Source organism: Mustelus asterias, chromosome 11 (assembly GCF_964213995.1).
Source record: "Mustelus asterias chromosome 11, sMusAst1.hap1.1, whole genome shotgun sequence".
Lineage (NCBI taxonomy): Eukaryota > Metazoa > Chordata > Chondrichthyes > Carcharhiniformes > Triakidae > Mustelus > Mustelus asterias.
In genome coordinates this window covers 35,299,978-35,324,916 of record NC_135811.1, presented here as the reverse complement: position 1 = coordinate 35,324,916, position 24,939 = coordinate 35,299,978, and the positions used below count along the sequence as shown (strand labels likewise).

Here is a 24,939-nt window from a genome sequence, read left to right as displayed (position 1 = left end):
CCGTTCACAGAGAAGGAAAGGAGAGAGTGCAGAATGTACTGTTACAGTCATAGCTAGGGTGTAAAGAAAGATCAACTAATGCGAGGTAGGTCCATTCAAAAGTCTGATGGCAGCAGGGAAGAAGCTGTTCTTGAGTCTGTTAGTACGTGTCCTCAGACACATATGCCTGAGGGCTTACATTACCAGATTAATGCTGCGGATTTATAACACAACCTTCCATTTTCATAGTAGGTTGCCTTCCATTTCACAGTTTTTTTGATAGCTCCATAAGACCATAAGACATAGGAGCGGAAGTAAGGCCATTCGGCCCATCGAGTCCACTCCACCATTCAATCATGGTTGATTTCAACTCCATTTACCCGCTCTCTCCCCATAGCCCTTAATTCCTCGAGAAATAAAGTGACTATAAACTTTTGAAGTGGGACTATGAATTCCAACGTTTGTTTCTACTTGGGGATTAAGCACTTGAATGAAATGCTTGCTTTTATAAGGATGTAATTGTTGGAATATAAATATACTGAATGGGTATGCATGAATAAGACTTCTTATTAAATAGTGAATTCATCAATGAATATAACTTTATTTATTTAATCTCAACATGGGTCCTGAGTATGCCCATGGTGGATACTGGGTGGCACGGGTGAGTATAAAAGAATAAAGTCGATTGTCAGGGCATTGGTTCACATAAGTTAGTACTAATTTGGCACAGGGGCTCTAAAAGGCCATAGGGTAGACAGAGAGGGAATTTGTGTTGGTATGAAGGGTCCATGAGGGTGGGTGGGGCATGGGATGGCATGAATGAGCTTTGGGAGTGTGGTGGGGGGCTTTGTGGCAGTGTGAACTGGAGGGCTATTTTATGTTTTATTTAAACTGTCAACACAGTGCCAGAGCACAGGGACGCCTTCCAACCAGCCAGCCTTTTCACCCGTTGCAAAGTGGTGTGACTCCCAGAGAACCCTGCCACCCTGGAACAAAAGTCCAACTTCCAGGGCAACTTTTTTCCCAGGTCAAACTTGCGGAGCCGAGAAATGCTCCAACCTGCGCTCCCTACCCAAGAGTGAAAATCCAGGCCAAAATAACTTGCATGCAAAACAATACTGAAAAAATGCTGCTTTCTTGCAGTCACATCTAATTTGCAGCTTTATAATTTATATAAGGAATCTCACAGACCTTAATTTACAATATAGAACACTTTATGGTAAACCTTCTAGCTTTTGCACTAATGTTCACAACTGCTTCTAGACAAACAACACTCTTGGTCTCTACGAACTAGCAACCAATATTGGCACTATTACAAGGATTCAGGATGTCATTATATTGAGAACTATTTTTGCTACAATAACATTATAGGGGAATACAAATATTTCTTTCAAAATACACATTACAGCTATCTTTTGCTGTTAGCAATTTTCAACATTTCTAAAATCTTTAAGTTTCATTGCTGCCCGAGGGACACTACAAATTGCAAATGCAATATTGCTTCTGATATTACTATTTCTTTGGGGAAATTGTTTTCAATTTCCAACAACAGAAATTCCTGTGCTATGGAGAATAGAAACTAACTTAAGAACCCTGACATGTAGAATTACTTTTGCACCCCTGCTTTTCACTTGGAAAAAGAATTGAATTTTTCCTTATCCTTTAATTTAGGATCCTTTACCAGAAAAAAAAGCACGCTGCTTGTTTTTCACTTGGAAGCACATAATAGCTCAAAATAAAATTGAGTTACAGCCAAGATCTAACTTTGTCAAAAAAGACTGCTTACTTCTAGTTTTTTTAAAATTAGGTTTTTCCTAACCATTCATCCCTGGATAGAGCTGGGCAATGAGACTGACTGGACTGCCCTACCAAGAGCCAACATGGACCCGATGGGCCGAATGCCCTCCTTCTGTGCTGCAATGACTTTGGCCAGTAACTTCCTGGCTCCCCAGTGTCGGATTTGGGGGGTACCCCAAAAATGCACTGGGGAATCCCTCTCGGAAGTTCCCAGGTAAGGCTTTATGCGGCATTTGGTCAGAGGCTTTAACATCACCTGGACAATTGCACTGCACTGGGCATTTTTACACCAGTTTTACACCAATAGTTACTCTGAAAGAGTTAGAAAAAATAAAAACAGTTCTAATTTCAGCGTAATTATCTTAAACACCCAGACCAAGCCCTACATGGAATATGCCCCTACAGTCCGAATCCCCCAACCCCTGGCTCTTCAATCCCCAGAGTATTCCCAATGCATTCCCCTCCCACCCTGAGGGATTCCCCTAACCCCAGCCCCCTCCAACTTGTAATATCCCTCCCTCTGATCCGCCCTGCCTCCCAACCGCACCGACCTCCTCAGAAGACAAACACGGGACACGGTGGACAGAGTACCCTTCATCGTCCAGTACTTCCCCGGAGCGGAGAAGCTACGGCATCTCCTCTGGAGCCTTCAACATGTCATTGATGAAGATGAACATCTCGCCAAGGCCATCCCCACACCCCCACTTCTTGCCTTCAAACAATCACGCAACCTCAAACAGACCATTGTCCACTGCAAACTACCCAGCCTTCAGGAGAACAGTGACCACGACACCACACAACCCTGCCACAGCAACCTCTGCAAGACGTGCCGGATCATCGACACGGATGCCATCATCTCACGTGAGAACACCATCTACCAGGTACACGGTACCTACTCTTGCAACTCGGCCAACATTGTCTACCTGATACGCTGCAGGAAAGGATGTCCCGAGGCATGGTACATTGGGGAAACCATGCAGACGCTACGACAACGGATGAATAAACACCGCTCGACAATCACCAGGCAAGACTGTTCTCTTCCTGTGGGGGAGCACTTCAGCAGTCACGGGCATTCAGTCTTGGATCTTCAGGTAAGTGTTCTCCAAGGCGCCCTTCACGACACACAACAGCGCAGAGTCGCTGAGCAGAAACTGATAGCCAAGTTCCGCACACATGAGGACGGCCTAAACCAGGATGTTGGATTTATGTCACATTATCAGTAACCCCCACAGCTTGCCTCCTGGGCTTGCAGAATCTCACTAGCTGTTCTGTCTGAAGACAATACACATCTCTTTAACCTGTGTTTAATGCTCCCTCCACCCACATTGTCTGTACCTTTAAGACCTGGCTGGCTTTAGGGATTCGCATTCTAATCAGTATTCTGTAACTTGATGTTGTGTCTCTGTGCACTGTTTGAGAGCACATTTCCACTCCATCTGACGAAGGAGCAGCGCTCCGAAAGCTTAGGGTATTTGCTACCAAATAAACCTGTTGGACTTTAACCTGGTGTTGTGAGACTTCTTACTGTGTCCCAACCCCCTCCCAGGTCAGTCAAATTCCATTCAGAGAAGGCAGTGTGTCATCATTGGACTAGTAATCCAAAGTAATCCAGAGATCCAGAGCAAGATCTGGGTTCAAATCCCACCACAGCAGATGGTGAAATTTGAATTCAATAAAAATATGGAATTATAAGTCTAATGATGACCATGAAACCATTGTCAATTTTCATAAAAACCCATTTAGTTCTGCTATTCTTACCTGGTCTAGTCTACGGGTAACTCCAGATCCACAACAATGTGATTGACTCACAAATGCCCTCTGAAATGGAGGGCAGTTCTGGACAGTCAGTAAATGCTGGCCCAGCCAGTGACGCTCACATCCTGTGAAATGAATTAAAATACTTAGCTGGACACGCGCCTTCTCCCTGGCTGGTCAATTTCACTGGGCCCTTTAAACCAATCTGCTTTCCGGCAGCCAGTGTCGTAGAAAAAGAGACCTGGCCTCCTTGTGCTCGCTGGGGTTGCACCACACTGTAGCTGGCAGAAACGCTTTCCCTGCAGGCTTCAAGCAGCTCTATTCAGCAGTGGTTTAAACAAAGTTTACCAGAGCAGGTCAGTGCACTTTAAACTCCTTTATTCCAGCAGGCCAGGACCTCACGCGGCTGGGTGGAAGTAATGGTCCTCTATGACTCACGGCTTTAGGTAGCATACAAGTTAAATGATATATAAAAATTGATTTTTGAATGACTATCTCTCCATGTAGAGCACTGGGATCAATCAAATAAACCAAACCAGATCCCTTTATCCCTCCTTTGTCTCTCTTATTCTGGTGGTCACAAGTCTTCTTCAACAGTCCTGCTGACACGGAGGTGGGAGGTGCAACAAAAATACCCTGACCATATCAATCAAATACTCATGGTTAAAGAGGGAATAAGAATGTAATTGTTATACATATATGTATATATATATATATTTAAAAGTTGAATTAATAAACATGATATACAAAGAATGACAGAAAAGAGAACAAAAAGAAAAGAAAATGCGACATCAGAGTTATGCTATTATATGTTTAATACTGAAAATTGCCAATTTCCACAGAAGCAAGATGTTAAAATCACAACCTATTGAACCTACTAAATTGAGAAGATAGCTGCAAAAGATCTGAATTTATAGTAGGGTGGAAGCTAAATGAATAGTAGCTATCCTGAAAGTGAAAAAATCTGAGCTCCTTGGACTTGTTGGAAGTGAGGATAGCTTTTCTCCTCATCCTTTTCATAGTCTTAATATCCTTGCCTTATTTAAAAACAGTAAAATAGTTACCCAAAATCTGGTACAACTGGCATCAATTCAGATGATATTCCCAATGGTTTGTTACCTTATCTCATACACAATATGGTGGTCTCGTAACTACTTACCTTTCAAAAATATTTTTTGATGGGACAACAAAGAACCAGGCATATCATCAATACTTTTGTGGTAAGGAAAAATTCAATAGCTTGGACAAAGTATCTGATCAGGCAACAAAGCTCTGATTTGAGAATGATTGCTTTTTGTGATCAAGGTTCATCTGGTAAGATTAGTGGAATGGCTAAAACTACAGCAATTGCTCACTGGGGACAGAATTTGAAAATTCTGAGGGCATGTCATCTGAGGAAAGTATTGGGTTTTGGGGCAATTCCAAAATACAATCTGAAATAAAAATGGAAGAGCTTCTCTTTCAAACATCCACATACAACAAAATGGCCAACAATCAAAGGAAATCATAATTGTCTCTCCATATTGCTAATAAAATATAGTGGTTCTAATTGTTAAATACAGACATATCATATCTGTCATCCAAGCAGCCTAAGCAAATGCATCAGATATACAATCAGTGGGATCAAAAATCTTTATTGTAATTATATGTCAGATTCTAGGCAAATGATGAGTCAAACAAATCAGCTGGAATCCCTGTAACCGTGTGCATTTATGATGGATAATTCCACCTATCCTACACGTCTTTGGACATTAAGGGGCAATTTAGTGTGGCCAATCCACCAAACATACACATCTTTGGATTGTGGGAGGAAACTGGAGGAAACCCACGCAGACATGGAGAGAACGCGCAAATTCCACAGTCACCCAAGGCCGGAATTAAACTCGGGTCCCTCGCACTCTGAGGCAGCAGTGCTAACCACTGTGCAATGTTGCACACTTTCTCTGTTATTCTTAAATAAGTATACCCTTTCTCCATTTTATTTATGAACCACTGATATTTTTTCTATAACCTTGATGGGAAAGTGCAACAACCAGGCACCTATAAAGATTCATTTTGGTGAAAGGCTGCAGAGCACTGGAGAGGTATGTCATACATTGGTGGAGTGGACACCAATGTTAATGTTTAAAAATGTTATGATGATCATATTGACGTGCAATACACTGAGTGTCAAAGGAAATTCTGCCTGAAATTGTTTTAACATTAACATGTTTTCCATGTTAATGGCATGAAAAACAAATTAAATATTATGATTGAAAAACAAATGTCAAGGTTATTTTTCTATCCTGAAAATGGAAAGGAGATATTTTTGATCAATCAATTTAAATATTTAAGTTAAAATGAAACTTTTAAAAGTAACACTCACATTAAATGCTGGTAATTTAATAAGTCAATGCTAACTGGAAAACAAAAACTGAAATACGTAAAAATTCCCCAGTTACTTTTCAACTATTCCCTCAAAACTAATTAAGTTCACTTTTACAATATAATGTGCACTCTTATCTTTACAGGCTCTCCTATCGAACAGGACAGGATACTGCAAATTGTGACACCTGCCGAAACAGTGCGTGCATCATTTATAGGTAAGGTACTGAACAAAATAAAAACAAGATCATTTTTGATAACTTACCACCTCCCTAGAAATTCAAGTTTCTTGTTCTGTCTCAAAAAGGTATATTTTTAAATATTACTTAATCGTAACAAAGACCTTCCTTCAGTTAATTCTTTTTTGTTCTTTGAATGTATTTAAGTCTCTATAAACAATGCCTTCTCAATCAATGCAAGAAAGCCCAAGACACCATCCTTTGGAATACTAGCAATGGTAACTGCCACACAAGTTCTTTGAATCAACAACTACAGTTGTAGGTTTTAAAAATTCTTTCATGGGATGTGGGCATCACTGGAAAGAGCAGAATTTGTTGCGCTTGAGTAATCATCACATTAACTTTAAAAGGAAAGAGTTACTTCAATGGGGAAAATCTGCAAAATCAAGCTAGTGGAGAAAAATTAATACCCTGGCAAATACACTGGTGCATCACACCTCTATTTTAGGTAGATATTGTATTCTTTGGCAGCAATGGTAACGAGGTTCAAGGAAGCAACAAGAATGCTAAAATGTTGCAGAAACAATGATACAAATCCAAACTCACACGAGATCAGAAAGAAAATGAGGGCTAAGCTGGGCGGGTGGTCTAAGTGTGGAAAATGAACTTCTTTTTAAAACAAAGTAGGTAAATTCATCCATAGTAAGCAATCTTATCAACCTGCAGTTGTTCAACCTCCCGAAGAAATAAAGGTAAAAGTTCCAGATGACCATAGGCTGTGACTGGATGTGATTTAACCTGAGGATCATCACACCTCAGGTGAGGGGCAAGGTTGAGAAGGCGGGCCTTCATGAATAGCCTCAACCAGTAAGAGAACTGAACCCACACTGTTGACGTCACTTTGCATCACTAACCAGCTGTCCAGTAAGCTGAGCTAAACTGACCCCCAACTATTGATTCCCAGTGAGCAGGGTTTGAATCTGCATGGGGAGACTTCATTGGATTTCAAGTCCAACATCTTACCCACTCGACCATCAATTTCGAAGAAATAGGGCATATTTGTAAGGTATGGAAATAAATTCAAAGAAAAGCTGTTACTAGAGTTTTCAGTGCCCATATCTTCAGCTTGCAACATCGCTGCACTGATGTGGCTGGGCCAAATCATGTTGATTGTGCCTGCTTGATGCTTTGTACATGGGGCACGATTCACCCAAATCAACTCTAAGTGACCTTCAGAAGAGTTCCGAGATTACAAATGTTATGCAGTGGGATAAGGATGAGACAAGAGGGAGCAGCTGCAGGGCAGGGACAGAGAGCATAAGCCTTAATAGAATGTTCACTGTATGTTTCAATAATGAGGTTTTTGATGTAACATTGGCTGTCTGCCGGTACATCTTTCAGCTGCAACTGGGGCATCTGATCTTCATGTCCACTAACCTCGGCGATTCCCCTCGCTCATCTGCTGTGGAACTGTCAATGAAGGGAGTTTCATGAGGTGTGCCAACAGCTTGCACTCATCCAGACTTACAAGGGGGAAGAGCTCTTGGTCAATTAACATATCCTGCGAGTGAGAAGAGTTCAAATAGGGCTGCCAACAGCTGAGGTTATTAAATAAAACCAGGGTTAGGCCAGATTTAGAGTGGATTGCTGAATCAAGTATGCCTGGGTCCAGATAACCAAGTTGCATGAAGTTGGCATTGAACATGAGACCTCACAGCTGTTACAGGACATAAATAGGAATGAACACCTTTATCAGTTAAGTGCCTATCTCGGAGTAAACACACCATGAAGCTGAACAGCCAAGGCACCCCCATCCTGGGTATGGGGGGCACCCCCATCCTGGGTATGGGGAGCCCCCCGATTTCCCCTCCTTCCCTCCAGCACAAACCCACTACTCCCAGTTGTCATGCATAATCTCCCATGCAACGCAGAAAACTTTAAAGCAGGCCTCTTACCACCTTGCTCCCCTTGAATCCCATTGTGCCAGGGCCCAGCTTTTCAGGAGCATCACCAAATCACAACTGTGTGACTTCTGGCTGGGGAGCTGGGTGCTGAATCGGCTTCCAGCCCACTAATGAAATGCAAATCAGTAGATTTGCATAATTATCGGGTTGGAGCGGGAAGCTGATCGGGGTCAGGAGGCAGGCCAAGTGATTTTGCCACTCAGCGGGAATGCCCAATTCAGCAGGAAGTTGGGTGCCCGCCAGCAGCAAGCGGGGTCACGATCTTGAGAGGAATCCTGTGCATTTGTAAAGGTAGCAACACAACATTTAGAAATTCCACAATTAAGTGTACAGGTGGTCTGGTTTCCAATAAAGTGATTATGCTTGAAATGCATGTATACTAATGTATAATAATTACTTTTGAAAAGGTATGAGGTGACTGAGAAAGCTCCTTTCCTTAAATCTGGTAGCCTCTCTTGCTCTGAAAGATAGTCAAAAGTGACAGTGGTCAGAATCCTTCAACCTCGCCCGAGGCTGGGATTCTCTGGTCCCGCTACAGTGAATGGAGTTTTGGCTGAGTGTCAAATTATTCGTGCAGGCAGCGGTGGCGGAGTGAACGAGATCAGAAAATCCCTGCCTGTATCAGTTGACTGTGGAATTTTATAAGTTCTAAGTGGTAGGCCCAATTCATATGGCTGCACCTTGGCCCTGATAGGAATACCCAGCATTTCAGCACTTCAGATGCGTGCAATAGGTATGCATATCTCTTCTCCCACACAAAATCAAAGCATTTGAAAGTCAAAGACCTCCCACCAAAAGCCTTTCAAAATATCTGAGGGTGCAAGAAATGTGTTCTGCCAAAATTAATTTAGCACTTCATGAATTCAATCAATGTCATTATCTTTCTGTTTTTTCTACTTGTGTAATTATCTAACATGTAAATAAGGTTTGTCATTGCTCCATGTAACAACCGGCAGTATGGTTTTACTGCATTTTGGATTAAAAAGGAAAATAATATGGCCACATCATGTTCATCATATTGCTTCTGATCTTTTTAAAAAGAGGCGTTGTTATTCCTTTAGCATGCTATCCTGTAGATAACACATTTGATCCATAAGACACCCGGAAAAAATTTGTTCACATTTGAGTAGCACAATGCAGACTTAAGGTTGGTTCATTCCAGATTTAACATTGGTTCACCATGGTAGGCAGCTCCACGGCTATGGTCCTCATGGGCTTTTTCAATAATATCTATGTAGAGTGGTATGTGGATCACGCAGGTAGTGGCCCAGTGCTACCTGGGAATCAAGATATTTCTGAGTGGTCTACACAAATAAATTTCTCCTCCTCAGTCTTACTATCAAAACTGTGGGCTGAGTTTAATCAGCATGGCAAAAATACCCTCAGCAGCCAGAATGACATGAGAAACCATTTAAGCCTTGACTATTTGAGGGCCCCCCCCAGCCACATTTTAGGCTATCTAACAACTAACTAGTTGTCACTAGGACTCCCATCTCTTTAAAAGACAGGAATCCATCCCCAACAATTACCAACCAATCAGAAGGCAGGCAGCTCTTCAGTCTCATCAATGCCCATGGCTGGGACTGCACCCATTGGAAAAGAAGTTATCCTCACCGATGGAAATGGTGGCCACAGCTGGGAGTGCACTCAGTGGAGAGGATGTCGTCCTTGAAAATATGTGAGTGAAATCTTGAATTGCCGAGGGCAATCAGGGAGGTCTGGCAAGGAGATGGGGGTGGGTGTTTGGTGAAGCCAGATAACCTGTAGCTGCGAGGGTAGCCAATGCCATGGTGAACAGTGTGTATCTGATTAGGAAGGCAGTTCTTCCCTAAGCGCACAAGGAGGCTGCTAAGACTCAGCAGGTGGTCTCCCCACAAAGCAGAGAGCCCACAACTATTGATAAAATGCTAGAGGTGCTGAGAAGAAACCTGTAATTGGCCACGTAAGAATGTTACACTCTAATACAGACCAATAACATTTTGTTCAAAATAGAGAAAGTTTGAAATCTCAGTTACCCACTGAGAGAATAAAGCCACAAGGTTCCATGGTTTTAAACAAACAAAATAATCTTTACAAGTCTGAAAAGTAAAACAATCTACAATATCTATCATACTCTAACATTCAGAATAAACATGAGGTAATCATGGGTTAACAGGCAAACCATGGTCAAACCCACACTGCACATTAAATGGCAGATGTAACCAAGACATATCCCATGGTTTTTTTCAGCAACCCTCCCAGACATCAGTGACCACTGAGAGTCACAATCTCTCATTCAAACTCTGTTTTCCTCACAAGTGAAATTATAGCTTTTTAGAAGCAGCAGAAATTTGCCCGAGACATTTGAAATGCAGGAGATGCTTCAACAAACATCAAATCCTCACTTTCGAAGATCTGGCCTCTGAATTTACTCAAAAGCCACTTCAACTTGGACAGCCTCAAGGACTGCTCAACTCACGATGCTTCATTTTCATCTCTTGAGACACGGAATTCAGGAAGCTGCACTCCCACCTCCAATTACCAGTATACCTCAAATTATTTGCAGGCCACTAGATTCACTGGATTTTTTTGAACTTCAGTCTCTCAGTTACAACAAGCTATCAATGAGTCTTAACTACTTTGAACAGACTTCTGCCACTCTGTCAACTCCCCAGGACTTCCCTTGAACCACATCTGCACAGATCAGCTTCCAGGGCCTCTCTGGGAGCTGCAAACCACACACAGTCCAAATTGCAATTAACAGCTGTACTGAATGGTTCCCAGATCTTATTCTGTGCCCTACCTGCCTAGAGCCTGCTAAGAGCAGCACATTTTCAGCGTGGCGCCTCTTCCCCTGCTTCAAAATGCTCAGAAAATATATTGATACATTGAAAGCAAAGAACCTTATGTTCCTATCATCCCCAGAGTGACGTAGCATTTCATAGTTGACTGAATGATTTTAAACTAATTTAGCTCCAAGTCCCAAAACAAAGCAACTCTTTGGACTGCACTTCTTTGCAAGTAGCAGGAACGTCACAGGTGGGATTTTCCGGCCACGCTCGCCCCGAAACTGGAAAATCCCGGCCGAGATCAACGGATCTTTCCCGTGGTCTGCGCCTCGCCCGCGACGATTCCTGGGGAGGGCAGAATGGGAAAATTCGCCCCCACATTTCTAGCTCTTCAGCTAAGTAAGCACACCTGTTTTAGGATCTTACCCTTCTAGCAGTAAACATGACCCCCACCTTTTGATTGTAATAGCCTCCAAACTAGTTAGTTGCATTTATCCCATTTTCTGCAGTTAAACTTTAATCTTCCCAGTTCAAAACATTATCTCGAAAATATTAACAGGAACGGTGAACTAGGTATTTGTAACAAGTGGCGCAATTAGGCCTCTTGATAGGAGGGTGGTCCTTCACCTTCACTGCTGGTAAAATGCTATGGTGGCAGGAGAGAGAGGGCACTTCAAACTCTGACATCCCACGCCATTTTACAGACTCATCTGCTTCCCAGCCTGTCCCTAGACAGCTCGTAAAATCCAGTGCCAACTTTCTGCTCCTAATAACTATTTAAAAATACTGGAAAAATTATGATTTGCTGCAATATGAGTCACTGCTTTCCATGTCATTTTTCCTATCCATAAGCTGAAAGCAAAGCCAACAGCCCCTCTGGAATAAGAACAATTTGAAAATGTTCTGGCATTGTAAATATCAGATTATAAATAATCTGCAGCAATGTTGTTGAGATGCGGTACAAGGTCAATACTGAACTGAGATAATGAGGTAATCCTGCCACTTTATAAATCATTTGTGTGACCCCCACTTAAAATACTGTCTCCAGCTATGTTGTCACAGTACAAAAAAAATAATATTTCAATTTTGGAAAGGATACATTAGAGAGAAACCCAAATGAGGGGGTGGAGGGATAGGATTATGATGTTTTTAGTTTTATGTAGGAACTACACATAATGCTATTGTGCTCCGACAAACTATTTCATCCTGTCTAAGACAGTCGAAGCAGAAAACATATTGGGGCGGCATGGTGGCACAGTGGTTAGCACTGCTGCCTCACAGTGCCAGGGACCCGGGTTCAATTCTGGCCTTGGGTCAATGTCTGTGTGGAGTTTTCACATTCACCCCATGTTTGCATGGGTTTCCTCCCACAGTCCAAAGATGTGTGGGTTAGGTTATTGGTCATGCTAAATTGTCCATTAGTGTCAGGGGGATTAGTAGGGTAAATATGTGGCATTACAGGAGTAGGGCCTGGGTGGGATTGTGGTCGGTGCAGACTTGATGGGCCGAATGGCCACCTTCTGCACTGCAGGGATTCTATGATTCATACTTCAAAGTGGGTAAATTCAAAGTTAATTTGTGGAAACAACATCCCAGTGGTCAACAATGAAAGAGACACCCTAGTCAGATGCAAAGCCAAATTAGTTTGATTTTTTTTCCCAAAAAATTACATTTTGGGATATAATATGTGAGTACTTTGGCCATGTTAAGAATAGTATGCTTGAAAGGATCGGTTGACTTTGGATTTGTAGTTTCCCAAGCTTTCTAGCATTTGGGATTTCCTTTTGGTCATGTCTGAGTCTGCTGTAACCAGTCACAACTCCATAATCGAGATAATACTATCAGGATGGTAGGTGAACCAGACGAGTGTGATTTTTAATAAAAAATCTAATAATTTTTTCATCCTATTCTTCAGTACACAACTTTATATAGCTCGATGTTCCTCGTGTAGAAAAAAAAGTCCCATTTCTAATGATCTTGAGTTCTCACTGCAAATAACATGGTCACAAAAGGCTGCAAGAAAGCAATCAATAATTAATTTATAATGCCTAACCTGTGTTCATGGTCAGTCCTCATAAAGAACTCAACATGTAAACGATTGCCCATACAAACTGATACCACTAAGCTGTGATTTTTGTTATCTAACATGCTGAAAGAGCCTTAATCAATGCAGTTTTTCAATATGAAAGTTAACTGAAAAGCAATGACGCAATGCAAGTGCAGGTAACAAATCTAAGAACTTCAATGAGAAATGTAATGAAGCAGTTAGTTTTAAAACTGGAAGGATCAAGTAAACTTGCCAAAAATTGATATCCCTCTTACAGCACTGTCAACTACTTCAAGTGATACAGAATGAAAGCTGCAGCACACAAGTATATCAATTTTGTGCTGATTGTTCAAGTACATCAGTCTGTTCCTTAATAAATGATAAAGCAGTGCTTAGAATTCTTAAACTAATTAATTTTCCCTCTAGACAATTTGTGGTACTTTGAATACTAATATGATAAAACATATGTGTAGGTTAGATAGATTAGCCACGGTAAATGTGCGGGGTTAAAGAGATAAAGCATAGAGGAAGGGCCTGGGTGGAATGCTTTCGAAGAGTCGGTGCAGACTCGATGGCGAGATGGCCTCTTTCGGCACTATAGTTTGATGGTTTGTCTAATGACAGGTTAACACTTCGAAGATAACTCAATATGCTGAGGTATGAAATCTTTCAAAGTTAAAGCTCTCCTTTATTGCCAACTTATGTTAGTTTTAACATACAGTTCAACATTTCTTGTTAGTGAGAGAGATACCAACTGGACAGATTTATATACATAATGAGATATAAAATTCAAATCACTGCAGATATAGACTTAATATATGGGTATAATATCTCAAAAAAGATAACCATCGGACCAAGTCCATGCTGGATTTCAGATCCTGCCAGTTTTGTGTCGGGGCTGTTTGGTTGGATCAAAGGTCACTCGGACAACTCTAAGTGTGAGAAAGGCAGGCCCGCAAAGCTGATAATTATTCACTGTGCCACCATGTCAATTCCAGGCCTTGCCAAACAAGTTGGTAAGTTCATTTAATCATCTAATAATAAGTAAAATTCATGCACCGGAAAGCTTTGTTAAAAAATGAAATCTAAAATCCCAATCCCTAAATGCCCAATCTGAAAATCCAAATATACTAAATCCATGTTCCACCGTAAATATTCTGCTAGCTACACCCTGGTCTATTAACTTTGCCCCATGCCCTCTCCCTTTCCATTTAGCCTACCACTTCCGAAAGTCACATTCCATAGCATATTTAAGGCCAGATTTTCACTACTGAAGGTAGTCTGAGTCAGAAATCTCCTGACTTGGCAGATATAAAGGGCCCAGTCACACACAATTTTTGATCCAGTGAAGAAGGGGCGGGACCGAGTCAGGCCCATCGACCCTGGAAACAGATCGGTGGCAGTTATGAGGACAGGCCGGTTAGAAGGCCCACTTCCAAGGTCTTGTTCCACTTATTTTAATAGTCATCGAATCATAGAAGAATCATAGAAACCCTACAGTACAGAAAGGGGTCATTCGGCCCATCGAGTCTGCACCGACCACAATCCCACCCAGGCCCTACCCCCATATCCCTACATATTTTACCCACTAATCCCTCTAACCTATGCATCCCAGGACACTAAGGGGCAATTTTTAGCATGGCCAATCAACCTAACCCGCACATCTTTGGACTGTGGGAGGAAACCGGAGCACCCGGAGGAAACCCACGCACACACGAGGAGAATGTGCAAACTCCACACAGACAGTGACCCAAGCCAGGAATCGAACCCAGGTCCCTGGAGCTGTGAAGCAGCAGTGCTAACCACTGTGCTACCGTGCCGCCCTCCATGTTCTCTAACGTCTAACGTCCTCTAACGCTTACTCTTCACTCACTTCCCATGCCTCTCAAGCCCAGCCACCATGTATGCACTATGTACAGAACCATTGAGTTATCCAATAACAAGTCCTAAAATGCTTAAATAATATATAACACCAATTCAGAAATCTAAAAACCGATTGCTGTTCTGACAACCCTATAAAAGTATCAATGAGACATAGCTGTTTGGAATTTTATCACCAAAAAAAGATGGCCAGGTATCTGTTCTTCCAAACAGCCTCATTATGAATGTTTGTCTAAGCTCTAAGATTCACAAATGGATTCGCTTAGCAAAGGTTCTGTTTTGGTTGAGTGGAAGTGGAACGTTTGCTTTGATTGTAACCTCAAAGATACCAATAGACAATTTAGTATTTCTTTGTTCTGTTTTGTCAAATAGTGTATGTTTATTTGGAATGCATTAAAAGGTATTAAGTGAGGGAGAGCTTCTGGTATTGGGACAATAAATGCCTCTGTATGATTGACATTTTTATAGGGTTATAAGTACAGCAGTACTTTCAAAGTAGATTTCTGAATGGGTGTTTTATTTTCCTCAACACTTCAGGACTTGACATTCTTATTATATTGGTTCTGTATATCGTACATACTCTAAGTGGACATCGGAGGTACAGGTCTAATTGAAGGCACAAAGGGGAATGGGGGCATGGATAAGACCTATTAAACTTTCTTTCAGAAAGTTCCTGAATCCAGACTGTGGTTCACGATTCCTTTGGGGGCAATGAACTACAAATCATTCAGAAGCTGGCCCAACACCACAAAAAAATCTATGAAGCGGGGGTGGTAAGGTATGAGATGCAGTGGAACTGATCTGAATGGATGCTTACTATTCTCACCCTTGTTACGCACCAATGAAAACTGCTGGCGTAAGGAATTGGGGTAGGAATCACAGTGCTGGATCCTGCCCACCATTTTTTAATTCCTCTGGAATCGATCAGACTCTGTGAAAATCTGGGTCTTAGTTCCCAACCTTGGTCACTTTGCTACTATGGGCCCGATTTTACCAAAGCTTTGCGCCTGTTTTCGGGTGCGAAATCGCGGTAAAGTTGGGCGTCGGGCCTATACCGCGATCTGCACCCGATTCCGAGCAGATTGCGGCTTTACCGACACCCGATTCGGGCGTGGGTCCGGCCCGCGCCCGAATTAGGCGGCCCGATGATTTAAATGCATTAGCATGCATTTAAATCAACTTAATGAACCGCGCGCCCAACCCTACTGCCAAATCCCACTTTACCGTCTTCTGGCCCGTTCCGAATCCGCGCTTTTAGCGACCTGCAGAATAAAAGTCCGAAGCGGATTTCTATTCTGTAGGGGACCCTCCGAAGCCCTCTCTGCCCTTGTGAAGTCACCATCCTTCGCAGACCCCCCCCCCGCTAACCACCCGGCAGACCCCCCCACCCCCCCGCCGGGATCGGACCCCCCTGGGAGGCAGGACCCCCTCGGCAGAGCACACCCCCAACCTACTTTGGTCAACACAAAGATGGTCCTTCTGCCTTGTGGGTCCAACTGGCTCACCAAGTCAGTTACAATACTGTGTACAGCATCTACTAAACCATCTTGGATAGAAAGGGTAATGAATGGTGCTGGTCGGTCTTCCTGGTGTTATCAGCACTGTAACATCAGTAATGGCTGCCGACACCAAGGATATCATTTTTAGCATAAGCAAGGCTTACATGCAGAACCCTAATGCCATTATCCTTTGTATCCAAGATGGTTCAGTAGATGCTGAACGCAGTATTGTAACTGACATGGTGAGCCAGATGGACCCGTCACCCCCCCTCTCCTCCTCCCAACCCCCACCCCCCAGAGGGTGATCTGGATCCCGCCCTCTCTCCTCCTCCCACCCCCCCCCCAGAGGGTGATGTGCCCCCCCCACCCCCCCCAAGATGATCTGGGTCAGAGAGCCGCTCTCTCTTCTTTTTTCTCCCCGCCCGGGCGCGCTGCTTCGGATTTTTTTTCGAACTGCGCATGCACAGTTCAGAACTCTGATCGTTCTGGCAGCGCTAAGCCCCGCCCACAGCGTGATTCAGACCGGAGCCGGCAAAACACATATGGGCACGCTGGAAAGAGGATTCCAGGCTCTGATCTATTTGACGCCCAGATTCGACACTTAGACTCAAAATGGTAAAATCAGGCCTTATGTCTCAGTGACGGATAATAGATCAAATTCATTTTTCTCTATGGTCCTCTATGGTCAAGATCCATTCATCTTGTTATGAATACTTTGTGTAGTTCAGATATAGGGCCTTTAATTATTTTTTTACAACTTTTCCTGACATAGCCTTAGTCTCCAATGTATTATTACCGTTATCAAACCCTTTGGGGAAAAACTCATTTGCGTAGCCAAACTACATCAATTCCCCACAGATGGGCAGCATCACAGAACACGGTGCTGCCTGTCCCCAAGGAATTGACAGAAGCGCAGTAATCACTCCACCTCCTGCTACTATCTGTTGATTTTACCCAAATTGCTACCATTCTCTACATATTTGACTTCTCTCTTCAGATTTATAAATTGACCTCTTAGCCAAACCTTTTTTCCCCCTCAAATCAGTTTAAAGTCCGAATTCCATTCTAGTTCTTCAATTTGCCAGGACAGTGTCTCCAGTCCCGAGGTTATTACCTTTAAAGTTCTGCTTTTAAATTTTGATTCTAGCTACTCAAGCTCCTTCAGCAGAACCTCACTCATAGTTCAACCTAACTCATTGGTTTCTATGTGAATCTCAACAGTTGGATCCTTCACACTCCTTCAAGTTCTTTTCCAGCCATGAGGAGATGTCCTTAACCGTAGCACTGGGTAGACATTATAGCCTCAGACTGCTGCTTGTGACCTACTCCCTTGACCATACTGATCTCTAACATTACCATATACCTTTCTGGTCCCACAACTTGAGTGGCCTCCTGCACCATGGTGCTATGGTCCATTTGCCCATCCTTCCGGCAGTCTTTGTTCTCTTCCATACGAGTAGCAGGTATCTCATCTGAGTTGGACAATGGCAAAGGCCGAAGCTCCTTTGTCAGTGCATCTGCAGGCCCCTTACCTCCCTGAGTTGCAGTCACCCTCTCCCTAACTACAAACTAAACCTAAACCACAACCAAACCAAAAGGATGTAACTGTCTCCTGGAAGAAAACTACCAGCAAACTCCACCCCTCCCTAATGCACTACAATGTCTACACCTCAAGCTCAACAACTCAAACAAAATTTCTCCAGTTGCACATACTTACCTGAGGCAGGTGCCACAGATCACGCTGCTCTCGCAAACTTCAGCATGCAGCAGATGTAGCACATCTCCTGCATTGCCATTCCTAACTACCCATCTTTAGTATATAATTGTAGCTTGCGTGCTTTAGATATTGTTTTAAAATTCATTTGTTCAACTAGTTCAAATTATTAACTTTTAAAATATTAATTATACATTCCTAGCTTTAAATGTTTATTGCCTCAAACATATACAAACACCATCTTCTGCACTGACTCCCCAGTCTCACCAAATACATAACTTCCTACTCTTTTTACAATGCATTCCATTAAAGTTGCGAGCTGTATTACACACTGTCCCTTAGCAATTGTAACATCTTAGTCACAATATTTGGTTTTCAATAGATTTCTATTCAAATTAGCTGTGCTACATTGTAGTGTTTAGTTTGATAGCATGGAGGAGTTGTATCTTGAGCACATAATCCTTTTCAAAATTAGCAATGAAATATGAAATTATCTTGCATTGCCAAGTTTATTCAGCCATAATGCAAGTTATATTCTTGTGAAATAATGTGTGTTGTACAGTCATTGTAATACAATTTGTTCAGTCATTTTCCATTGTGATGCAGTTTATAAAATGCCAAGAATAGTTTATGATGGTAAACTGAACATATAAATTTCAAGGTGAGCAGGAAAAATAACTTAAACATTACAGGAAGGAAAAATGGCTGTGATTTGTGGAAAAATCATTCAGCAAAATCGAATGAGATTCCAAGAATTATTATTGTTGAAAATAACTGGGAATTTAAAGGTTGACCTTTTCTTTTCACGTATCATTTAATCTTGTGGTTCTCCAATTCTACATATTTGCATTATAGGATTGTCTGTGAAATAAAGTAATCATATATGATTTATCTTTGCTGATCTACAAGCCCAAGAGCTATTATAAACATGAAGCTCATAATGAATTGCGGATAATGTTTTTCGGATAGGGGTTCCTTGTAGTCTCATTGCCCAAGCTTTGACTGCTTTATTTGTGATATAACGTTTTCAGTCACAATGCAACACTTTAATTTTTTTTAGATGTGCCTCCATTCTTTATGTTCATCATACAAAACGTGGTAAGAAGTCTCACAACACCACGTTAATGTCCTGCAGGTTTATTTAGAATCACAAGCTTTCGGAGCGCTGCTCCTTCATCAGGTGAGTGCTCCAAAAGCTCGTGTTTCCAAATAAACCTGTTGGACCTCAACCTGGTGTCGTGAGACTTCTTACTGTGCCCACCCCAGTTTAACATAAAGAGACTTATATAGAGACTTGATCAGGCCTGTTATCTTTCCTGACAATTGTTGGGAACTTTTTAAGATATGGGTTTGGAAGAATTAAATTTACCTTTCCGTTAATATTGCACTTTGAAACTATCTGCACATGAAGTTGTGCAGTTGCTTGGGTATTTCTATATCTTTGGATGTAAGCGAGTTCTGCAATGCTTAGTGCAATTTTATCCTACTCTTTTATCGATAATTGTAAAAATGTGATCTTTAACATTGCTGCCATTTCATGTCTCTTTTATTTTGAAGTGTACATTTTTAAATTTTGTTGGATGAAGTGTGAGAACCATATTGTTCCTTAGTATCCTACAAACAACAAAAAGTCCGCATTTGATGCACTTAGAATATTCAGCAACTACTTAAAACTTTTTAAAATTATAAAACTCAACTCTTTTACTGAGACAATACTCTAACCACAGAACACAAACAATTAAAACCACAAATAATTCCTTACTACTGATCACATGACAGCTCATGTAAAAAAAAAGGGAAATAATTGTAGAAGCTTATTCACTACATTTTTGTTGCCAATGTGGTTTCAAGGCAAATTGATGAATCATGTCATAAACTTGATCCGGAAAGAGACAACTTTTCTAAGCGATCAGAAGTCTCAAAATTTCTACAGCACACAAAACATTATGGCCTCCCAGGTTTTACAGACACTGTTCTTTTGTATCATACCTAGTTATCTGTTAAAATGCTCACTAACTCTGTTAACTTACCAGACATGGGGCCATTATAAATAGATGGTAATATCATGACATCATCCATGTAGTGCCCCTGAAGAAATCATGCTTGACCCTCTCAGTTTCCTACCTTCATCAGTGACCTGTACATTTGTGATACCTTTGCCTAAAACAACACCCAGTCTGAAAGATGAGTAGTAATTGAATCACTACAAGTACTAAGAAATAGATTTAGTCTGGGGCTAATTTTATTTTATAATTTTATTGAAAAATATTGATTACAAATTCGTGATCATACCTACTCAATCAAAGCATTATGATTTTATCTTGTAATACAGTCCAGTCTATATCTTTAGCTTGGTAAACTTTGCTAGGGTAAAGACATCTCCAAGGTGACTGGGAACACTACAGGAAGAATGGGATTCTTTAAAGCTACTGCTAAATTAGCACCTTCCAATCCTCCTCTTCTTCTTGAAAATCCTCCATGTGTATTAACTGCAAAGGTATTCAATCCTATGCTCCTGTAAACTAGTGGACTTTATTAGTATTATGACTGATGATCTATAGAAGGGCATGCTCATTTCTGCATGCCTCAAGGTCCCGAGCTTTCCTCTTTATTTGTTCATAACAGCCTTCCATGTTCAACATCAATGATCAATGATCAACATGATTAGGGAAAAGAATACGTGAAGTAGTTCCTCTTTGTCTTTTCCATGTGTCCTTCATGAAAACATAAGTCCTCTTCTTGAAAGCCTTCCATGTTCAACATCAATGATCAATGAGCAACATAATTAGGGAAAAGAATACATGAAGTAGTTCCTCATCGTCTTCTCCATGCGTCCTTCATGAAAACATAAGTCCCCTTCCTGAAAGATCTTCCATGTGTACATTGTCATTGGCCCTGCAGTTTCTAGCCCTTCCACCATCACTAGAAATTTGCCACTTTTGCCATTGACCATTGCCATTAACCCGGAGTATTGGAGTCTTGCCTGGGCCTGAAAGGCCACTCTCAAAAGGGCAGAGAAAACCTCTGTGAAGTTCCAAATGACCCTTCTAACCTATTAGGGCATCACTGTGCAACTTTAAGCAAATTTGACAACAGTATTAGCCCAATACCAGGCCACAAACACCTAAAGAATGATAAGTGCTAATGCAGCTACATTTCATCACTTTTTAAAAAATCTATTCAGAAAGTCTGCACAAAATGCTCGCTAAAAATATTCACTTCTTTTTACTTCAACTCTGCCTATGAAATACTCCACTGATGTATTACTGCAGATTGAACATTGCTTCCCTACCTTTGTGTGCACAACATCAAGTGGAAAATTAGATATCCCTTGAATTAATGATTTTTAAAGATGACAAAATCTAATACAATTTCTCAAAAATCTTTCTTTGCTTTCCTAATTCATGGGGTAATTGCGATCATTTTTATTCTGGAAATGGGCAGTCTTCGTGATGGTGCAATAATGTGGTTGTCAAATATAACACCAAGATTGGGAACAGTCTGATCTGCTCAGTGAGTTGCCAGAAAGAGGATGGACTTGGTGGCTAGGGAAACGAGTTTGTGATGCGCAATGAAGATAATGCCTTTGGGCCTCCCAATACTTAACTGTAGGACTTTTCTGCTCATCCAGTACTAGATGTCGAACTAGTAGTCAGACAACTTAGGCATAGTCGAGAGACATGGTGGTGAGGCTGAGCAGTGCATAATCAGTGTAAATGTAGAAACTAACATCTTTGGATGTTGTTGCCAAAGGGCATCATGTAAATAAAAAATAGGAGGGGGAAAAGATAGACCTCTTGAGCACATAGTGCAGGAGTGGGAAAATATGCTGCTGCAAATGATTTTGTCTAAGATCACATGTATAGTAAAATCTTCGTTATCTGGTGTAAATGGGGAATAGACGGTGCCAGTTAATCAAAAATGGCAGTTACCTAAGAGTTCCACATTTTCGTAAGAACATAAGAACTAGGAGCAGGAGTAGTCCATCTGGCCTCTCAAGTTTGCTCCGCCACTCAATAAGATCATGGCTGATCTTTTCATGGACTCAGCTCCGATTACCCGCCTGCTCACCATAACCCTTAATTCCTTTCAACCAATCCTGGGTGATCTTATGGTCATGTAGGTATTGAGGTCTTATGTGAGGTGCAGGAACAGGCAAATCTAGTGAGCAGTGCGGAGGGAACATGGTCTTGCAGAACAATGGAAGGCTGAGGCCAGTGCAGGGGAAGGTTGCTTATATCATGTATACCCATGAGTTTGACAATTTTTATCTTTTTATACCTTTTCTGTGTATATCCACCTGCATGATAAGGTTGGTTGTCCCCATCTGATATTTCAGTGTATATACCAAATTCTCTCTCTTTTTGTTATGCATCCTTTATCAGTTTATCTTCTAACTTGTAGTAGCCACTAAAACCTCTTGAAAATGAGGGCTTATGCTTCCAGTTCCATTCCTATTCTATGGCCCTTGTTCATGTCAAACAAATTATGACCTCTACTGGCTCTCCTAATTGTTTCTAGACGACTGCTACATGATCTCCGTCTGAAAAGCAGAATCCCTTTTGCAAGTCCATAAATTTTTCCCAGGGTATGACCACTTCCTGGTCCAGTTTCAGAACTCTCCCTGCGTTTTCTGGCATTCCACATTGTTACTTCATTTTGCCAATCCATGTGCCTTACTTTCTGTCCCTCATCTCACACATATAGCCAAATGTTTAGTATGTGCCAGTGGCTTCTCCTGCTCTCCCTATAAGGGTGGCATCACTGGCCCCCTACTGGCATAGATGTTGCTCTAGTGCCAATTTTGAGTAGGTAACTTATCCTATACATCAGTATCACTTTGTCCATATTTAGTCAGCCTCTTATATGCCATATTCTGCTCCTCATAATTTTACAACATATGCGTATATGAAGTGCATGGTGCCTGTTCGGATTCTATACATGTATAATCAGTGCCAACTAGCCTCAAGGAATATAGCCTTAACTGACTGATTGCTATATTGTAAAATTACTGTTTTTCCATCATGACCTACAAACTTACCTGGCCTTTCCCCATTTTTGGCCCTTCTCTTTTGTAATATACAATGTCCCCTGGATTATAATTTATTTCTGATGGCCTTATAAGTTTTGCTAAACTTTCTCTGAAACTTTAGCCTTGATAAATGCCCTTTGCATTGCATGCAGGGCATTCGATTGCTTAGAAAAAAAATGGAACTAATTGCAATTCCCATCCAAGGGCTGGGAATGATCTTACATCACCAAAGGTATTTTTGGATTTCCCCTACAAAATAATTAATATGGACTATAGCTTCAACCAGTTGAAGTCTCACAGGTATGCGAGGAGAAAGGGATTGGTAAAGACAAATGTAGGTCCATTACAGTCAGAAACAGGGAAATTTATAATCATAGAGTCCCAACAGTGCAGAAGGAAGCCATTTGGCCCATCGAGCCTGCACCAACAACAATCCTACCCAGGTCCTATCCCCATAATCTCACATATTTACCCTGCTAATCTCTGTGACATTATGGGGCAATTGAGGATGGCCAATCAACCCAACCCACACAATGTTGGGCTGTGGGAGGAAACCGGAGCACTCAGAGGAAACCCACACAGACACGGGGAGCACGTGCAAACTCCACACAGTCAGTTACCCGAGGCCAAAAATGAACCTGGGTCCCTGGCGCTGTGAGGCAGCAATGCTCCACTGTGTCACCGTAATGGGAAGCAAAGAAATGGCTGATCAACTGAAAACATACTTTGGTCCTGGTTTCACAAAGGAGGACACAAATGAGATACCAGAAATGTTGGGGAACATAATATTTAATGAGAGAGAGGAACTGAAGGAGATCAGCATTAGTAGAGAAATGGTGTTGGGGAAACTGATGAGATTGAAGGCCAATAAATCCCCAAGGCCTGATAATCTACATCCAGAGTACTTAAGGAAGTGGCCTGAGAAATAGTGGATGAATTGGTGGTCATCTTCCAATATTCTATAGATTCTGGAATAGTTCCTACAGATTGAAGGGTCGCTAATGTAACCCCACTATTTTAAAAGAGAGGTAGAGAGAAAACAGGGAATTATAGACCAATAAGTCTGACGTTGTGGGAAAATTCTACTGCCCATTATCAAAGATTTTATAGCAAATAGGAAAACAGTAGCAGGATTGGACAGAGTCAGCATGGATTTATGAAAGAAAAATCATGCTTGACAAATCTATTGGAATTCTGCAAATTGATGAGGGGGAGCCAGTGGATGTGGTTTATTTGGACTTTCAGAAGGCTTTCAAAAAAGTTCCACATAAGAGATTAACATGTAAAATGAAAACACATGGGATCAGGAATAGTGTATTAGATCGAAAACTGGTTGGTAAACAGGAAACAGAGTAGGAATAAACAGGTCACTTTCCAAATGGCAGGCAGTGACTCATGAGGTACCACAGGGATGAGTGCTGGGACCCCAGTTTATTCACTAAATATTTTGATCATTTAGATAAGGGAAATAAATGTGATATCTCCAAATCTGCAGATGACACAAAGCTGGGTGGGAGAGCAAGCTGTGAGGAGGATGCAGAAATCCATCAGTGTCATTTGGATAAATTGAATGAGTGGGCAAATGATTGGTAGATGCAGTATAATTTGGAGATTATCATCCAAAAATGGGAAGGCAGATTACTATCTGAATGGCCATAAATTAGACAAGACCTGGGTGTCCTCATACACCAGTCACTGAAGGCAGTTTAAAAAAAGGCAAATGCTATGTTTGCCTTCATTGTGAGGGGATTTGATTACAGGAGCAAGGATGTCTTGATGCAATTATACAAGGCCTTGGTGAGGCCACACCTGGAATATTGTGTGCAGTTTTGGTCTCCTTATCTGTGGAAGGATGGTGAGACTGATGTATGAGGAGAGATTGTGTCAATTAGGATTGTATTCACTGGTATTCAGAAGATTGGGGTGGGGTGGGGAATCTCTAGAAACCTATAACATTCTA

The 24,939-nt window shown here is 41.6% G+C and overlaps 2 protein-coding genes across 6 annotated transcripts in view; one reads left to right on the top strand and one right to left on the bottom strand.

Moving 5' to 3' along the window:
• dock1 (dedicator of cytokinesis 1) overlaps positions 1-24,939 on the bottom strand; it is a 617,564-nt gene that overhangs the window by 313,654 nt on the left and 278,971 nt on the right. The gene's annotated exons all lie outside the window — the stretch shown is intronic.
• insyn2a (inhibitory synaptic factor 2A) overlaps positions 1-24,939 on the top strand; it is a 43,829-nt gene that overhangs the window by 5,734 nt on the left and 13,156 nt on the right. Inside the window, exon 2 of the mRNA XM_078224376.1 lies at positions 6,042-6,113. Within this exon, the coding sequence (XP_078080502.1) occupies positions 6,042-6,113 (72 nt within the window). The remainder of the gene's footprint in view (positions 1-6,041; positions 6,114-24,939) is intronic.